The 18,178-nt window shown below is 42.8% G+C and overlaps 2 protein-coding genes across 2 annotated transcripts in view; both read right to left on the reverse strand.

Annotated features, from left to right (window-relative positions):
- Positions 1-4,149: 4,149 nt before the first annotated feature.
- rgs16 (regulator of G protein signaling 16) lies at positions 4,150-6,766 on the reverse strand. Its single transcript, XM_083672598.1, has 5 exons — positions 6,694-6,766; positions 6,263-6,346; positions 6,080-6,141; positions 5,441-5,607; positions 4,150-4,998 (listed from the first exon to the last, which is right to left on the reverse strand). The coding sequence occupies exons 1-5, from the start codon at positions 6,735-6,737 to the stop codon at positions 4,786-4,788; spliced, it is 570 nt and encodes a 189-aa protein (XP_083528724.1). The 5' UTR covers positions 6,738-6,766; the 3' UTR covers positions 4,150-4,785.
- Positions 6,767-15,190: 8,424 nt separating this feature from the next.
- rgs8 (regulator of G protein signaling 8) overlaps positions 15,191-18,178 on the reverse strand; it is a gene marked incomplete at both ends in the record, with an annotated part of 3,794 nt that continues 806 nt past the window's right edge. Inside the window, 2 exons of the mRNA XM_083671272.1 lie at positions 15,191-15,385; positions 15,704-15,870. Coding sequence (XP_083527398.1) covers positions 15,191-15,385; positions 15,704-15,870 — 362 coding nt within the window. The remainder of the gene's footprint in view (positions 15,386-15,703; positions 15,871-18,178) is intronic.

Here is an 18,178-nt window from a genome sequence, read left to right on the forward strand (position 1 = left end):
GGGCTTTTTTGCGATCCACAAGGACAGAGCATCTAAACCCCATGGAACCCAAGGTCAGTGGCTAGCATAGTTTTCCCTTTACACTAGGGACAGGCAACAAGACGTTTCCCACGCTTTGAGTGTAACGTGCAGTTGCCTCTCTCTTGTCTCTCTCTTGTCTCTCTCTCTCTCTCTGTTTCTCTCTCTCTCTCTCTCTGTCTCTCTCTCTCTCTCTGTTTCTCTCTCTCTCTCTCTCTCTCTCTCTCTCTCTCTCTCATCTTTTTAGACATAGACACATCCTATGAGTATCTGTTCTGCCGTACAGGTTTCTGCCCGGTCCAGGGGTTTGAGTTACAGAGGTGCCAATGGCTGCCTGCTTACTGTACCCTGGGTACTCCCAGGAAAACCATAAAGACACTTTCCCACTGACCCTGAGCTCTGTGTGCATTTACACTGACTCATACCATTTTATGCTTTTGCTACCAACGTGTATTCATGCTGCAAAAGCGTATTTATTGATCAGTCCTCTGTGCAGAGCTATTACAAAGGAACTTACCGTACCACATAATCATATATGTCACGTTAAACTTGGGCAAATATGTGTCCTTTTGCATAATGGGCATCAACAAAGATTTCAGCATTCCATGCTGCGTCTGTTCTCTCCAGGGCCCACTGGTGTTCGTGTTATAGAACTACATTGAAATGTATTCATTGGGACAGAGAGACAGACAAGGCAATTCTTGTAATAATCCATGCTTTCTCGCCTGACAATGATATAGTGATATCAAAACTGATATTTACATATTCAAGTGCATGATAGGTGGTAACACCATTTGAGAAAAAAAACATTGCCCTGCATGTACAGTACAGTGTGATGCACTGTGTCCAGAATGCCCAGTGGTAGTGTTAACGGTTCTATGATTACTTAGGAACCGAGAAGGCAGTATTGGGTTTTGTATAGCAGATGTTGTAAAGGAACCCTGGTAGGGGGGTCCAGGGGCACCATCCCCCTGGATAATGCATCTACTTTTTGAGTTCTGAAAGATTTCTAATCGTGCTCGTCCCTGGCAAGCTCTCGGGTCGGTGACGTCTATGTCAGTGTATCTCCACAAGGTGTCAGTGTTCACCTGTTAGTTGACTTTCTGTCCTCTTCCCTTGGGTTTCTGGTAGAGTACACACATCTGCTGGGTTATGCTACGGTCGCTAGCCGTGAGAGATTTGGCATTGAGCAGGAATCAGGTGTTCACAAAGCAAGACCTAGGACACCTTCAAGTACGTTTTTTTTTCTTGCTGCTTTTTTTTTTTTTTTTACATAACAGACACGACAAAGTCAAACTTTGACTTTTTTCTTTCTTTCTTTTTATTTTTTTGAACGTTGCCAGACCTTCCAGCTCTGGTGACACATGCAGAGGTTTGCATCACTCTCTCTCTGTGTCGTCAGGAAACCAGATGATGCCGCTGCAGATTGATGATGTGGGCTTAACGTAACGTTAACAGTTATCTTCCTCCACAGCCTAGCACATGACGAGGCTGGGCGAGGTTGTGGGAGCCAGAAGGGCATTTGTACTGTAATAAGTGAGAAAATGAGGTAACCCTTTACGTGTCTCTACACCTTTGTAGTAACTGTGTAATTCCCCTGATAACGACATTGTATTAACATGTTATTACTCAGGAATTTGCCATAAACACATGGGATCTGAGCAAGATGTTTTTTTTTTTTTTTTTTTTTTTATATGTTTTTAGGGCATTTCTGCTTTATTGGGTTAGAGACAGTAGCGATTGACAAGAAGGATGGTAGAGAGAGGAGGGATGACATGCAAGATAGGTCGAGGGTCGGAATCAAACCAGGAACCTTGCGATTGCGTGGTAAGCGCATTAGTGTGCTACGCCACTAAGCCCCCCAGCAAGATGTTTTCTGATCAAATGGTGGGAAAGGGTTGCAAGAGAAACAGAATGGGAGTCTACTGTATTGACAAATACACACCCTCACAACCAGAGTAAACACATTCAGCCAACCGACATATATTCACAGCCTCTTTAGCTATAAGTAGCCCCCAGTAGCTAGGTGACCAACAATACTGCAGCTAGACAAAATCAGGACAAGCCGTTAACAATGATAACACATGATCATGCTGGAAATTGCCCACCACAGTAGGCTGACAACACTACATCGAAATTAACTATTTCCTATGCATCAAGTCCCTAGTTAACTCTGAATACAAATCATTATTTGATCACGACCCTTGAATGTCGTAGACAGCGCTTTACGAGCTCTTCTAAATGACCTTAGGCTGATCTGCATTACCTCTTTGCATGGACGTAACACCCAGAGCGTAAATCTCACACATGGGGATAACAGCAAGGGCTTGAGTTTGCACATGGGAGAACATGTGCAAAATGAAGATAAGTAATCTGACCTTAGGAAAAAATATCTCAAATGTACTTTATTGTTGAATGTTCTCTCTTTAATTCTGCCGTGAAGCCGGTGCAGACTTTGCAGGTGCAAAAGGCTTAGAAGTCTGAACGTTGGGTTCCTTACAAAACCTCCCTGAATGAGATTTACTTTCACAATGAAACATTCAGCTCTTCTCGGCAGAAAATTGCTTTCCTGGAACATTGCTTGGCGCTCCATTAAGTGTTTTTTCTTCCTCCTATGGTACCAGTGAGATGGACACTTAAGAGCTTTCATCAGAATACAGCAGCCCTCTGCGGCTCCCCTCTTCAGGCCCTCCTCAGTAAATGGAATAAGATTACAAAACCAACTTTATCGTCTCTTATCAGATCAGATACACATGGACATTGAGTTTCCATGGCGAGGAGTTGCATTTGAGATGAACATGTAGCAGGTCTGTGAACCACCTGCGGCCCACCTGCCTCCTCCACTCCTCACTGATGACATTTGAATACACAAACTAGGATTTTATCTAACGTCTGTTCATCTTTCCCTGCTGGAGATACCAGACACTTAACATTACAATATTGAACGCACATTCGAAAGACAACAAAATAAGATGATTATCATCATCCGACATTACATCCTGTAACATTATCTAAATTGAGTTATACTCATGGTTTTATATAAGAAGGGGGTATAAAATCATTTTGATAAATGAGATACCAGAAATCAAAGTCATCGTTGCAGCCCTGTAACAACATTAGCCTCTTACTCAGGCTACTCTGTCAGGTTTATTACCCTTTATTGTCAAATATCGATTGCTTGCGCAAACAATAATGACTAACAAGGTTTTATGACTCTTCTATTACGTATATGCTCACACTATGTCATTTTTTGTTTCCTGTTCCCAATAACTCAGTTTGAGTTCTCACCGTATGAGGCCGTCCCTCAGTTGTGTCTCTGCCCAAAAGACCAAATACATCGCCGGCCAGACCGGCAGGAACATTTGTCTCGGGGTGCTTTGGAGTACAGCTCAAAACAGTTGCCTTGGTGACGGGATCACCATACAGTTTTAACACCTGCTGCTTCCTGTCAGTAAAAAGTGGGTTTTAATGAAAACAATCAATGCCAATGGGTGGTGATCAAGAGTGTGCAAACATATTATGTCATGATCCTGCAGCAGGAAATGCGATGTGTAATAAAATGAAGGTCTGGAACATCCTGTTGGATTTAGACGGACGTAGATTTGTAGGGTCTTATACCCTTTATATCCTTGGATCGAAAATCCCTACAGTACCAGTCAAAAGTTTGGACACACCTTCTTATTCAGTGGTTTTTCTTTATTTTTTTAAAATGATTTTCTACATTGTAGATTAATATTGAAGACATCAAAACTATGAAGGAACACATATGGAATTATGTAGTAAACAAAAAAGTGTTAAACAAACCAGAATATGTTTTATATTTTAGATTCTTCAAAGTAGGCACCTTTTGCTTTGATGACAGCTTTGCGCACTCTTGGCAAGTTTGTGTTCTTAAACTACTTATTCACTATGCTGCTTTAATGATTATGTATTGCATATCTTAAGAGTTGAAACGCAAAGTGAAATCACGTTTTGATCTCAAGTACACGATATTGTATGTGGTTAGGTCATCAGTATTGGGTGTAGTCTTTGTTAACTCAAAGTGTGGCTGTCACTGACTCATTGAGCAGCCTTTTGCAAATAAATGTCATTTTGAAATCAAACTAGGAAGTCAGACACTTCATCGGTACTCTGGTTTATTATTCAAATAACTCAGTTCATCATTTCTGTCAAGTAAAAAGAAAAATTATGACAACGACGAAACATATTGCACAGGTCTTCCTCATTTCTTTGTCTTGTCAAACACAACAATAACATGCAGAAACAAATAAATATAATAAATAGTCAGTACACATTTGCATCAGGAAACATGTACAACACACGTCAGTGTCAGACATTAGCAGAGGGACATCACAGCACTGTTTCTTGTAACAGTCCAGTTTATACTACATGTACATCCTTTCTACTGTATGCTTCATTCTTATGCTTATGACTATGGTACTGTCATTACAAATGACAGTCCACTTCCCCTCTTGATAATTCTATCAAGGTTCATCCTGCAAACATCTCTCCATCAACCTCCGTAGGGTACCTATCCCTCCCTCCCCCTCTCCTCCTCTCTCCCTCTCTCCTTCCAAACTCTTTGGTGATTGTCAGTCCTCTTCTCCCGGAGGAGCTGGCACCGTGAGTCTTTTGTCTCTCGGCCCCGTGGCGAGCCCTTGATCCGTCATGTCTGAGGCTTCATGCCCAGCCAACATGCAACGCGATGCGTTCCTTATCTTCTCAACCCTAAGGCGACCACATACGGTCCTTTCACTGTCCGTGCGTTCATGCCTTCTTGCCCTCCCTGGGCTGCCTGGTGCCCCTGGGTTCGATCTGGCTCGTGAGCAGGTCTTTGTAGGCTGGGGAGCGGAGGAAGCGAGGGTAGCAGTCCTTCACCATCAGCATGTAGATCTTGTGCTGGGCCTGGTCAAAGCAAGAGGCAGAGGGAGCCAACAGATTGGCTCTGGTGATGTCACGAGTCTCGTGGTCGATGTTAACCTAGAGAGAGAGAGAGAGAGAGAGAGAGAGAGAGTGCAGGTTAGTCCACTGTGGTAGTCAACAAAGTTGGTGATGCAATTTCACTTCAAATGAATGGTTTGAATTGAGTTGATATTGAATGATATAAATATGTGCGTTGATCATTGTGGTGGTGGGTGATATGTGGAAGGTGGAGGCGAGGGGAGGAGCTCCCATGCTGTGAAAATCACTATCATTAAATTTAGATGGTTACATGTGACGTTTGTCAGGAAAAGGGATTATTCAGGAGGCACAGTAGGTGAGATTGATTGGATTGTGGGCTGAAGGGATGTGTGGTGTGTGTGTGTGTGTGTGTGTGTGTGAGTGCGTGTGTGTGTGTGCGTGTGTGTGTGCGCGTGTGTGTGTGCGTGTGTGTGTGTGTGTGTGTGTGCGTGTGTGTGTGTCGTCCGCGGGGGGTCCGTACCTCTCTTGGGGCATCGCTGCAGATGTATTCGTCGTAGATCCTCTGGGCCTTGGCGGGCAGCTTGGCAGCTGACTTGGTGCCCCTGTACTCTTCACAGGCAGAGTAGAACGCAATGTTCTCCTCACTGAACTCAGACACCAGGAAAGCTGTGAAGGCACACAGTCCATCTGTGAGAGGAGGAGAGGAGGAGGAGGGGGAGAGAGAGAGAGACTGATTAACATCTGTACAGTGCAGAACCAATAATAATAATAATAATGTACAATAATCCAGCCTCTGTACATACATATAATTATGAAGCATTTTGTACTGTGTGTGTGTGTGTGTGTGTGTGTGTGTGTGTGTGTGTGTGTGTGTGTGTGTACATGTGTTCGCCTGTTTGTGCACGTGCCTCCTCAAAGCCCCAAGTACATAATTAGTTTTGATCTCTGTCTTTGTCTTTTGTACTGCTGGCACATTTGCCTCACAGGACCCACATGATGTGGTTGTCTTCTATAATTAGCAAGCTCCCACTTATATTCTCTATATTCTTATCGGAATATAAGATGCAATGTGTGTGTGTGTGTGTGTGTGTGTGTGTGTGTGTGTGCGTGCGTGTGTGTGTGCGTGTGTGTGTGTGTTTATGTTCCAAGGTTTACTTACGTTTATTTGACAGGAGCATTTCGAAGGACTCTTTCCACCTCTTGCATTCTTCTATGCTAGGTCTGCAGAGACACGGTTTAGATGGTTAGTCTGTGTTACAAGTTAGAGCCATACATTTTAAAGAATGAAATAAAAGATAATAAAGATGTATTTATTTGCTGTCTATCATGTGCCCATTCTTACCTGTTTTTTCCTATTTTCCAACAGGCGAGAGTCCAGTCAGGCTTTTGCAGAAAGCTCCCCAGCCTTGCTTTCAGTTCCTTCACCCTACAGAGAAAGAAAAACATGAGGAATTAGATTTTTAAAAAAAAGTCCTTGGACTTTACTATTACTATTCAGCAACAGATTTCACTACAAACCGTTCACACCAAATAGTCCTACGACTGTATTCAGTCACACATTTTGCTACAAAACCGGTTACATAAGATCTACAAACTCATCCGCACTGCACAGTCTGTATGTAGAGTCCACTGAAACCATCCATATTTTTCATGGCTTCAAATGTTAACACGATCCCATTCAATTTCAATCTGTGCCCTTGACCATCATTTCATCCAAACATTATCTCTGTGCAGTGAGCCATGCGACGGCTAGTCTAGAAGACGTGTGCGTACCTTTCCAGGCAGGTGGTAGGCAGAGATGCTAATCCTTTGCACATAGTGGCTGTAGAGGGCAGAAAGCAGTGGATAATAGATCCTTTGGGTGAAGCGGAGCTGGCAGACTGAGATCAGCAGTGTGTCTGAAAAGAGGGAGCGGCGGGCTTATATACCACAGCCACAGACACATCAACCTGTTCCAGCCAATCACAGAGAGGGAGCGGCGGGCTTATATACCACAGCCACAGACACATCAACCTGTTCCAGCCAATCACAATGCCAGGGGAGTGGATGTGTCTGTGCGGTAGAAAAAAAGGAGGGAGGGAGGGAGAGAGAGAGAGAGAGAGAGAGAGAGAGAGAGAGAGAGAGAGAGCGGGGAGGGTGGCACATAGAGAGACTGGGAGAGAGGGTTGGAGAAAGGGGGGGGGGGGTAGAGAGGGGGGGGGGTAGAGAGAGGGGGATGGTAGAGAAAGGGGGGGGGGGGGGGTAGAGAGAGAGAGAGGGGGGGGGGTAGAAAGAGGGGGGAGGAAGTAGAGTACCATTACTTAGTCTTACCGAACAAAAAAAGCTTCCGATTGTTTTGTTTGTGTTCTTTTCAACATCCCTGATATTAACCTGATATTAATTAACCTATGTGTTTTTCTTTTTCCCCTATGAAAACATGTTATTCTCAGATGGGTTGCTTACACAAGTGTGTGTGTGTGTGTGTGTGTGTGTGTGTGTGTGTGTGTGTATGTGTTTGTGTGTGTGCATGTGCCTGTTTTTATGTGTGTGTGGCAGTGCCCACTAACAGTAAGAGAAGGGTGTGTGTGTGTGCCTGCATGTGCCTGTGTGTGTGTGTGTGTGTGCGTGTGTGTGTGTGTGTGTGTGTGTGTGTGTGTGTGTATGTGTGTGTGTGTGCGTGTGTACAAGCGCGTGTGTGTGTGTGTGGTGTGTGCACGTATGTGTGTGTGCGTGTGGCAGTGCCCACTAACAGTAAGTGAAGGGTGACAGCATTCAAGCTGCAATATCCGTCATGTCTGTCACCTCCTGGAGGATGCTCTTCCTTTGCCTGTCAATGATTACTAATTCTCCACACACAGGAGATAACAGAGCAGATACGTTGGATAAGAGACTAGTGCTGTTATCATACAACACTCCACAACTGTTGAAATGACCCATCATCCGAAGCTGATTCCACAGATAAAGAAGCTCCGGGAACTGCTTCAGGAACGGAAAGGTGGTATGTTTATTTGGCCATGTTTAATGACGGTAACTATGTGATCGGCTGCAGAGACACAAGGGGGTGAGTATGAGCGTAGGGATAGGCCTTCTCTGACCACGTGGAGGAAATGCAACATCTCTTCATTAAGCCTCATTAAAACCTGGAAGTCCCATTGAGATGAATGTGTTTCATGGAGGACAAGGCCACGTACAAAGGTAGGTCCAGCGTAAAACACAAGACAATCATGAAAACATGCCCAGCACAACAACAATAACAACAACAACACCACAATAACCACACAACTTCTTTAAACAACATCTGCATACAGTAGTTGTACACATGTCATCATGCTATCAGAAAATAGTATTAATTGATATAATTAACAATTAAAAATGAGTCAAATGGAACCCTTTAGAAATGCTATATAATACACAAACATGTTATCATTTCAAACATATTAGTATTGGTAGTACCAATTTGGTACGAGTATTTGTATGTTGCGATTCGTGAAATTGATGAGTCACCTGTAATGTGCAGGTTATCTAACTTCTCCGGAATGTTCACCAGCTGAGGAACATTCGATCAGGGCTTTTATATGGGGGAATAACAGGCCTTCTGTCATTAGAAAAGCCTGGCGGATCCCGCCTCTGCACGCAGACCATGATGTCTGCTTGTCTGCTGTGCTATCGACCTCTGTTTCAAAGAAGAGACAGAGAACAGGGAGGGAAGGAAGAAAAGAAAGGGCTTTTGTTTGAGCTAGCGGAGGTTTCCGGAAGCTAGGGAGCTACATTGTATGTGCTGTCCTTGAGGGTTTCTGCTTCTCCTAAGAGGCTGGGTTGCTGAGGTGATAGAAACCACGTCTGTGGATCATACTGTACCACTACTAAGAAAGCTGCTTGTTACCGGAAAAGATAAATGAGAAAGGAGAAAAAAAATCATTCTCTATCTCCCAATTGCATACTAAATGCGGCACTCAAAACTGGAACAATTTAATTGACACACAACATGACGCTTGGATTACCACTACATGGTTATTTTCACCTGCAGTGGTTCTCCTCCGGGAACAAGCCACACAAATGTACGACATCGGCACATAAATAGACACGGGAAGATGCATGCCATGATGGTCTTCATGGTAATTACCAATTATTTTCAGATATTGAGAAATCAAACCATAATGTATGCTTTGCCCAGGTCCAGGAGTACAGTACCAGTCAAAAATTTGGACACCTTGCCAAGAGTGTGCAAAGCTGTCATCAAAGCAAAAGGTGGCTACTTTGAAGAATCTAAAATATAAAACATATTCTGGTTTGTTTAACACTTTTTTGTTTACTACATAATTCCATATGTGTTCCTTCATAGTTTTTATGTCTTCAGTATTAATCTACAATGTAGAAAATAATAAAAATAAAGAAAAACCATTGAATGAGAAGGTGTGTCCAAACTTTTGACTAGTACTGTATGTTCTAGCAGCAAGTGGCTGACATTCTGAAAACAATCCTCAGAAAGCGAATTTATCTTGTCTCTGCAAAAAGTTGTAAACAACACAGCCCTGTTCTGTGCTGATTCTTTGAAACCCTTTAGTCATGTACACATGCAGACTAGATATGACCTTACAGATAAAGCTTTATTAAAAGACTCTCTTGAAACAAAGTGGACTATTGAGATGGACTGTCATGCATAGTTACTCATGTATTCCATGATGATTTTGGTGATGACTTTCCATGAGAGCATCTTCCTTCATACAGTATGGTCCGTTGAGGTCTTTTATTGGTCGTACTGCGGAGCAGTGTTAAAACAGTGTTATTACACACCAGCTACTTCCTCTATGTGTTCATCAAGATTGAGAGGGGAGACACATTTTTCATTACATTTTCAGACCCTGCTGTATATGCAGTTCAAGGCTTAGTTGAAGTATGAATTAACAATGTGTGTATATTTTTGTATATATGTTTTTAGGGCTTTTTCTGCTCTATTGGGATAGAGACAGTAGAGATTGACAGGAAGGATGGGAGAGAGTAAGGAAGGAGGACATGCAGGATATGTTGATGGCCGGAATCGAACCAGCGACCTTGCGATGATGATATGGTATGCGCCTTAGTGTGCCACGCCACTGAACGCCCCAACAATGTGTGTATATTTTAACATTATTTGATCCTAAATCATCATGAATGACAGGGGATACATTGTATACAAACAAACTTACAATTTTAATTCATCCTGAGATGCTCTTTAAACTCATAGCGGTGGAGGGTATCTAAGAGGGATTCAATAATACCAACACAATAAAGTAAAAGGACATTGAATATAAAAAGCTGCAATATGAATACAATCCTGAAAGCTTGAAAAAACCGAGAATGATATTCAAGTCTCGGTCTTTATTAAAGGTCGCCTCTTAGGCTCAGTCTGCTTCTCTCCTTGTGTAACACTGAGAGAAGAAACAACAAAAAACGACACTATTTCAGTTTACCTCAGTCCACCCACAGTACTCACCTGCATTAGGACTAAGAAACGCACCTACCGCAATCTAGCCTTCCAGTGTCCCATTCAGCCGAGCGCTGCTCTGAGCTGGTCTGAGGCCTTAGAAGTCCCCATTTTCCATTAGGACCCAGCTGAGAGAGACACATCAGGCTGGGCTGCTCTATTCAGGCTACTTCTGGCCCGCGGGGACTTCTGGACACAGGAGACCGGTCTCGGCCAGTAATGCCTGAACAGAATGTAGGTCGGGGCCCACAGGTTTGTGCTGGGTCACTGTCTCACGGCTGGAGGAATAAAGGAAAACACATTTGGGTCTAAAATAAGAACATGTCTTGGTCACAGATGGCGGGTGCTCTGCACTGTGTGCTCTGGTAATGGACTTTCTGCCTCAAGACTAAGTAGCGTTTCTGCCTCCCTCTCCCTTTCACATGATCTCTTACTCAATACTAGTCTTGACATTGCTAGCTGCTTCAGCCACACATACAGTACTAGTCAAAAGTTTCAATCTTCAATATCAATCTACAATGTAGAAAATAATAAAAATAAGGAAAAACCATTGAATGAGAAGGTGTGTCCAAACCTTTGACTGGTACTGTACATGTGCTCTGTTTATACATGTTGATGTTAACCAATGCCAATGTCAACTTTGAATGTAAAATGCATTTTCTGTTGACTTTTTTTACTAAATGTAACCTCTCTACTGCTTGACCATTGGCCATCCTTCACCTACGGTCACGTCTGATACTATTCTGAGTGCTGCCTTCCTTCCTGTCATAGCGGTGCTTTCCCTGGCAACCTGTCGGATAACAACCCAGTGGTGTTGGGGCTCTTCTGAAGGCCATCATTGACTATCATGCCTGTGTGAAATCCTGTTAATCTGCCCAGCAGTGTGTGTGTGTGTGTGAGTGTGTGTGTGTGTGTGTGTGTGCGCGTGTGTGTGTGTGTGAGTGTGTATATGTGTGCGGGTGTGCAAGTGTGTGTGTGTGTGTGTGTATATGTGTGAGTGTGTATATATGTGCGTGTGCGTGTGCGAGTGCGTGCGTGTGTGCACGTGTGCACACGTGTCGGTGTGCATGTCCCGGAAACCTGGTCCTCTCGGTTCAATGCCACAAGAAGAGCGCGGAATGCTTGTCGGCGGCGTGCGTCTTTCCGTTAGTTTGTTTGTTTTCAGAGGCCTTCTGGCGGTGACTCAACAGCAAGTTACGGGAAGTGCGGCTTCGTATCAGTTCTGATGCAGAATAATGATAGGAAAAGCTGAATGCTTCTCCGGGAGAGTGGAAAATAATTGCACTTCTCAAGGCTAGAGATGAATATCTCTCAATCCTTGAGGTGTCAGTGAGGTTGCCGTCAGAATAAGCTAGAGTTTGGAATTTGTTGTTGCTATTTTTAGTTAATATTTTGCTATTTTGTAAATTTCTTGTCAATACTTGCTATTTGTTTTTTATGTCCATGCACCAACCTCACCAAGTTAATTTCCTGTATATGCAAATATACTTGGCCAAAAAAAGGAATTATGATTCTGATTCTGAGAGTGCAAACTGCTACAGGCTTACTGCAGAACAAATTGAAAATGCTGGAATCTTTTGACCCCATTCTGACTGTGCAGAAACTGTATTACCAGCCATTCATTTCTTCATTTAATTGAGCAAATATGCTGCACACACGCAAAACAATCACTATCTCCAATATTCTAAACTTGTTTCTCATCAAGTGCTGTGCTTGTTATTTGAAATGTCTCTGGTCGTTGGCTCCATGAGGAGTGAGTCTGGGAGCCTCAGGCTCCTCATCTGCCTGACAGCACCCAGGGGAAGAGGAGAAGAGCCAGCCCCGGGATAGCAGATGCTGCATGTGCCCGTTAAACAGTATTCAGTGCACTGTTCCCTCGGGCCAGACAATCCAACCACTCCCTCTGGGCATAGGCTATGACTCAATTCAATCAAACCCAGTGGTTCCATTTTCGCCATTGTTAAAATCAAATCAAAGCGAATGCGACCTTTAATGTTCCCCTGTTTTGCTTATGTCCAGGGAGTCTTGTTGCTATGTACTCTGCTTGTGAATGACCCGTCCCGTTTTATGGCATATTGACTGGGGCTAACGTTCGGTGGCTCAGTGGCTCCTGTAATCACAAGTGGTCTGTCTGGTTTATTGGCGAGCCCTAAATTTGCTTCACAGCCAGCTTGAGCTTGAATAGAGGCCAGTTCATTGATCACCAGCGCCCTGTGGTGCTAACTACATGCTGGCCACAGTTCAAGTGATCCACCGACTGCAGTGGTCTCCTGCTTAAACCAGATGAGCTCAGCCTGGGCATGTAACTGATTAACTTGGCACAGATTTGGTGTTTATTTTCACGCCACAATAGCCTGATATAACACCTGTTTACACGTACGGTAACAGGTGCGATGTTTGACTGGTGGCAGAGGCATGATATGAATGTGCCATGTGCCTTTGGCAATAACAATCAATATGTTATTAACATCTTCATGAGATATATGTTTTTCCTGCGACGGATGTTTTTCTCTGAATGTGACGCGTGGCGTTGCCTGCCCACTCGTACCAGCAGCACGGTGAGGGTAGGTGACTGTGTTTGCTATTGATTAGGACGCTACAGTGAGCAGGTCACGTTCGCTTAATCTCTCGACAGTAAAGTAGAAAACATGTTGCCTGGCCAACAGTTTGCTTGTGATATCTGTACTGTGGCTGCTGTGTCCCATTTGTTTGGTTTGTAAGTAAACACATGGAGTTGCAGAGGTGTCAGTCATGGTATACGTTTCAACAGGTTGGTTTTTCATGATATATAATCATAATATAATAATATATGTCATTTAGCTGACACTTTTATCCAAAGCGACTTACATTGCAGTGAGTGCATACATTTTTCAGTATATATGGTCCTAGCGGGAATCAAGCCCACAACTTAAGCATGTTACCGCCATGCTCTACCAACTGAGTCAGGCAGGTTCAGGTTCCCTGATACGCGAATGATGACTCAAAGGAAAAATGATCTGCGTCTTAGTTGATATTGATAGTTCACTTATAATACCGTTATTACTATGACTACCACATCATCAACATCAACATCATCATCATCATCATCAACATCATCAACAGCAACCCATCTCTGTGAGTTTGTTTTGTGTCTCATGACCTACATTGGCCCATGTGCTGTGTCTATTGAACAAAACACTGTCCTAAATTCAGCCAGCTTTTCACACCCTAAGTGACTCACACACTCACAGCAAGGAAGTAAGAGGAACAAAATGGTGTAGTGAGTGAAACCGTTGGGGCTTTGTCCCAGATACTGAAAGGGCACAGATCCCTCATGACTGAAACAGCAAAACATATCCATTTTTTATTTACGCTTTTGCTTTGAGTTTAAACTTTAAAGTTCATCTCAAGGGGTTTATCTGTGAACAAGATTGCAAATGGAGGATATGGATATATTTTTTTCAGACGCGATGACATGCACTTAGCTATGTGAAATGGGTTTAAAAAGGAAGGTAGGGAATCCCTTCTCTTTCTACGGTGGTGTTACATCTGTATGTGTGTGCTATGTATCACTTTTGTGTGAATCACATGAAAAAACAAATCACTGGACTCAAAATAATTTATTTTCATTCCTGAAAATCTCAATGGATGATTACATTCAAGGTATAACACATATGTGTGTGAAAGAAACATAATATGCATTTCCAGTCAGACAGTGTTTCATATTTTGTACATGCAGTTTTCACTGGTGCACGTTATGTTACGAACATTGAATTTGGAGAACGCATTTGGAGATACTCATATATATTTATACCCATAGGTTCTTATTTCTAATGTCTTCATTTGGGCTTGACTTCAATTCCCCATATCATAAATACTTACTTCACTTATTCTCTACGTATATTCAATATAATCCTCTTCTGAATATTTACTTCTCGCAAAATAGATATCTGTTCATCATCTTAAAATAGATTATTTATAGCGTATAACATGCTGTAAAATTTAATAACATTTCCACAAGACAGCTGTTGACTTTTAATAAGTCTGCAGTTACAGTACATAAACAGAGGGGTACATAAACAACATCAACACCTTCTCAAGTAGAAGTGAACACAGTACAAGGTCGTCTGTTTCTCTGTTTCCTGGGTGCAAACCAGCTTGACACAGTTGCAAGAGAGTCAGTTGTGTACTTGCTTCTCTGTAAACACAGAAACTATCATGATACGTGTCAGTATCCCCTAAAATGGTCGTTTAATAGGTTTTAACCACTGAAACCGAGCAAGAGAACCACCCAGTCTAACATCAACACTCATCATTGCATGTGCAACATTTGGTAAAATTGGGGAAAAGTCGGCCATCTTTGCATTACCTTAATATTCCTAATAGGCGCAACAAGAAATAATTAAATGGGAGTTTTGAATACTGCGTTTATCGTTTCCATTATACGCAATGCATTTTCAGACTTTACAAAAATTCAAAAAACATTGTTTAAATCAAGGTGACAATAAATATCATGCTGTAGAGTATTATGAGTATTATGGTATTGTTTGCTCTGCTTAGCACTATTTGCTGAATCAAATCGGGGCCCTTAGAATGGAATCTTAACTCAAAATCTGCACCGACATATGTATTGATGTCAGTGGGAGATTTGTGCGATGATCCGAGTTATGCACACGGATACTGAGTTAAGATTCCACCCCTTAGGTCTGAAAAGGTTAGGTGTAAGCCCTCCGGTACGCAAAGAGAACTTATTGCAAATTGCCTCACCCCACTGATCCTTTTAGATGTATTATATGAGAAGTGTTCTGGGCTTGATTTTGGTCTAGGTGGACGTTATGACTACAGATATCACACAGACCTCCGTTGGCAGAATAAGTATGTCTTGTTCACTAAGTCCTGGTAGATCTTGGATCTGAGGAAGCGTGGGTACGAGTCTTTCTCCATGAGGCTGTAGATCTTGGCCTGGACCTCGTTCAGACTGGAAGGGGTGGGATCCTCCAAGCACTGCCTCGTCTCCTCCCGCGTCCGGCAGTCAATGTTTATCTGCAAGTACACAGGGAGGACAAAGGAAACATTGAGGTATCTGAATTATATGATTGTGTAATAACTGCCATTTCTGTAACCACAGGTTTGAAAGACCTAGTAATCCATACAATCAAAGTATATCTATTCATATATCCCAAACACCGTATCTGAGTGAATGTACTGTTTGTTTAAAACGAAACAAAAATCTGATATAGAGTTACCCATAGTTACCAATTAGAGCCTTAGGCATGTTTTTGTGTTTCTTTCGGGGAAAAGGCACATTCAGTTTTCTGGATTGTTAGTCAGATGATCAAACACACACAGACATACACACACCTCTCTGGGCGCCTTCACATCAATGAACTCCTTATAAATCTTGTTGGCTTTGGACACCAGTTTAGCGGGAGTCTTGATTTTTTTATAATCTTCACACATCATCCAGAACTCGATGTTCTCATCACTGAACTCGGTCTTGAGAAATGCCCGGAAGGCGGCCAGGCCATCTACAACACAAACATGAATCAGACTGTTAGAAGGGGGTACCAGCACAAATGTTCAAAACGGTCGGTATCGCACCATGGCACCTATTTCTGGGCAGCAGCCGAGAGCCACTTTCCTTGGTACTGATGTGCTTTCCATGCAGATAGCAGCTGGTTCACATGATGTGATAATAACTGGATGTTTATCATATGTTGATGTTGTTAAGATGCAGGTCTCCCTCTTGTTCTCAGAAACAGGAAACGCTCTGGGATTAAAACATAAACAAATCGCCCACGATCCTCCAATGGGTGTTCTGTCTTCATCAGTCAAGATAAGTGATCAATTTGCTTGACATCGTTGATAACACAGAGGGAGGTCATGTTTTTGCTATCGTGTGTGTGTGTCATGTTGACATGCTCTCTCCCGCCGTTCCCTTGCCTGCTATGTGTGTATTTAACATTAACCCAGCAGCAGCAGCAGCAGAGCAGTCCATAAGCCCCTCTCATTAACATGACACAGTCACACTGTGCCCTGGTTTGAGGAAAATAACCAGAAGGACACTCACTGCATGTAGTCAACACTGCAGTGAAAATAAACAACATGTCCCAGGGGCATGAAGAGAAGGGGGTTCTCAACCACCCACCCAGTGTTTCATTTAGACTATGTCTGAATACGAAGTGTTAGTCAAATTAAGGCTTAATGTGTGACATTCAATGATAATTACTTATGCTGAAATGATTTTTTAATTTCTCACATGTTGCAGATGCTACTGAACAAAGACAAGGGGATTCAATGTATTGTTGCTATGGCCTTTTTCAAGGCAAGCCCCATATAATGCAATTATAATATCTAATCACAATATCACATGGATTGCGTTACAGTAGACACAGGAATGCTGACACATGTGAGGCTCCTACTTGTGATTAACGAAAAGTAAGACTGTCAAGAATAGTTTTTTACTTCTTTTTTTTTTCAATTGAAAACACAGTTGCAATGTTGTCTTGTAGCGAGGGTGAGGCGGCTAGCTGTAGCTCACTCAGACAGGCTGGCCAGCTCAGGGGAAGCAGAGTTGATACAATTAGCTGTAATACAAATGAAGCGTCTTAGGAGCGGTCAACAATGTGATAACAATGTCCTCTCCATGAAATCCAATAAGAGAAACAATCAGAAGGCGAGAACAGAGCCAAAGTGTCCTCATGGGAACACGCTGACGTCTCTTAGGTGACAGTACGTTCTATGTGTGTACATGTCTTTGTTCACCCCTTTATATGTGGTTAATAAAATCCGCTGACATCTTGTGAGGCCCTTTCCTCTTTGTGCATTTGGAACTGACGGTTAGAACATTGAATTTGCCTCACGGATGACACGGTGTGTCTGTGCTTTCATTGCTTCATTTCAATCAAATCGAGGTTGAGTTTTAGTTCCAAGTGAAGTTCACCCAATTCTTATGTCTTGCTTAAACCCAATTTGTCACTCTTACACAACCTGTGTTATACAACAATTCTCCGCATTGTTCATGTTGGTGGTGGAGTTATTCAACGTGGGCAGAATCCATAGTTGAGACATTCATACATAGCTTTGTAGTAAATATATCCCATTGACATCATAGTGCAATTAACCCAAAGGTTAGTAAATGAACGCGCATCATGCCAAAATTATGGAAAATAACCATGCATCACCATTACACAGGCATTTCTTAAATGTTCCCTCTTTGGTAACAATACAACAAGACAACAGAAAAGGGGAAATTAAGATTGCTTTTTTATGGACACTGGCTGTTGTGACCAAACCTGATCAGCCAGAGGGCCAATGTCCTCCTCCCTGGAGAGAACAGCTCTCAAAGCTATTTGTGGCCTGTAATGACAGGTCTTTGGCGTTAACTTGAGAGAAGGGAACACTGACAGGCTGTTCTAAATGACACATCAGATAGTCTGAGATCTTTTCAGCAAATGAAAACTGTCATTTGGTGTGTGTGAGTGTGTGTGTGTGGGTGTGTGTGTGTGTGTGTGTGTGTGTGTGTGTGTGTGTGTGTGAGTGTGTGTGTGTGTGTGTGTGTGTGTGAGTGTGTGTGTGAGTGTGTGTGTGTGTGTGTGTGTGTGTGTGTGTGTGTGTGTGTGTGTGTGTGTGTGTGTGAGTGTGTGTGTGTGTGTGTGTGTGTGTGTGTGTGTGAGTGTGTGTGTGTGTGTGTGTGTGTGTGTGTGTGTGTGTGTGTGTGTGGTCCACAGGGGAGGTCACAGCCAAGTGTGTGACTCACTGTGTAATGAGGAGTCCTCAACAAGTACAGGGGAACGGTGCCCTGACATAAGTGGTGTGTTTAGAGGGAGACAAATA

The sequence above is a fragment of the Argentina silus genome (genome assembly GCF_951799395.1).
Source record: "Argentina silus genome assembly, chromosome: 6".
Lineage (NCBI taxonomy): Eukaryota > Metazoa > Chordata > Actinopteri > Argentiniformes > Argentinidae > Argentina > Argentina silus.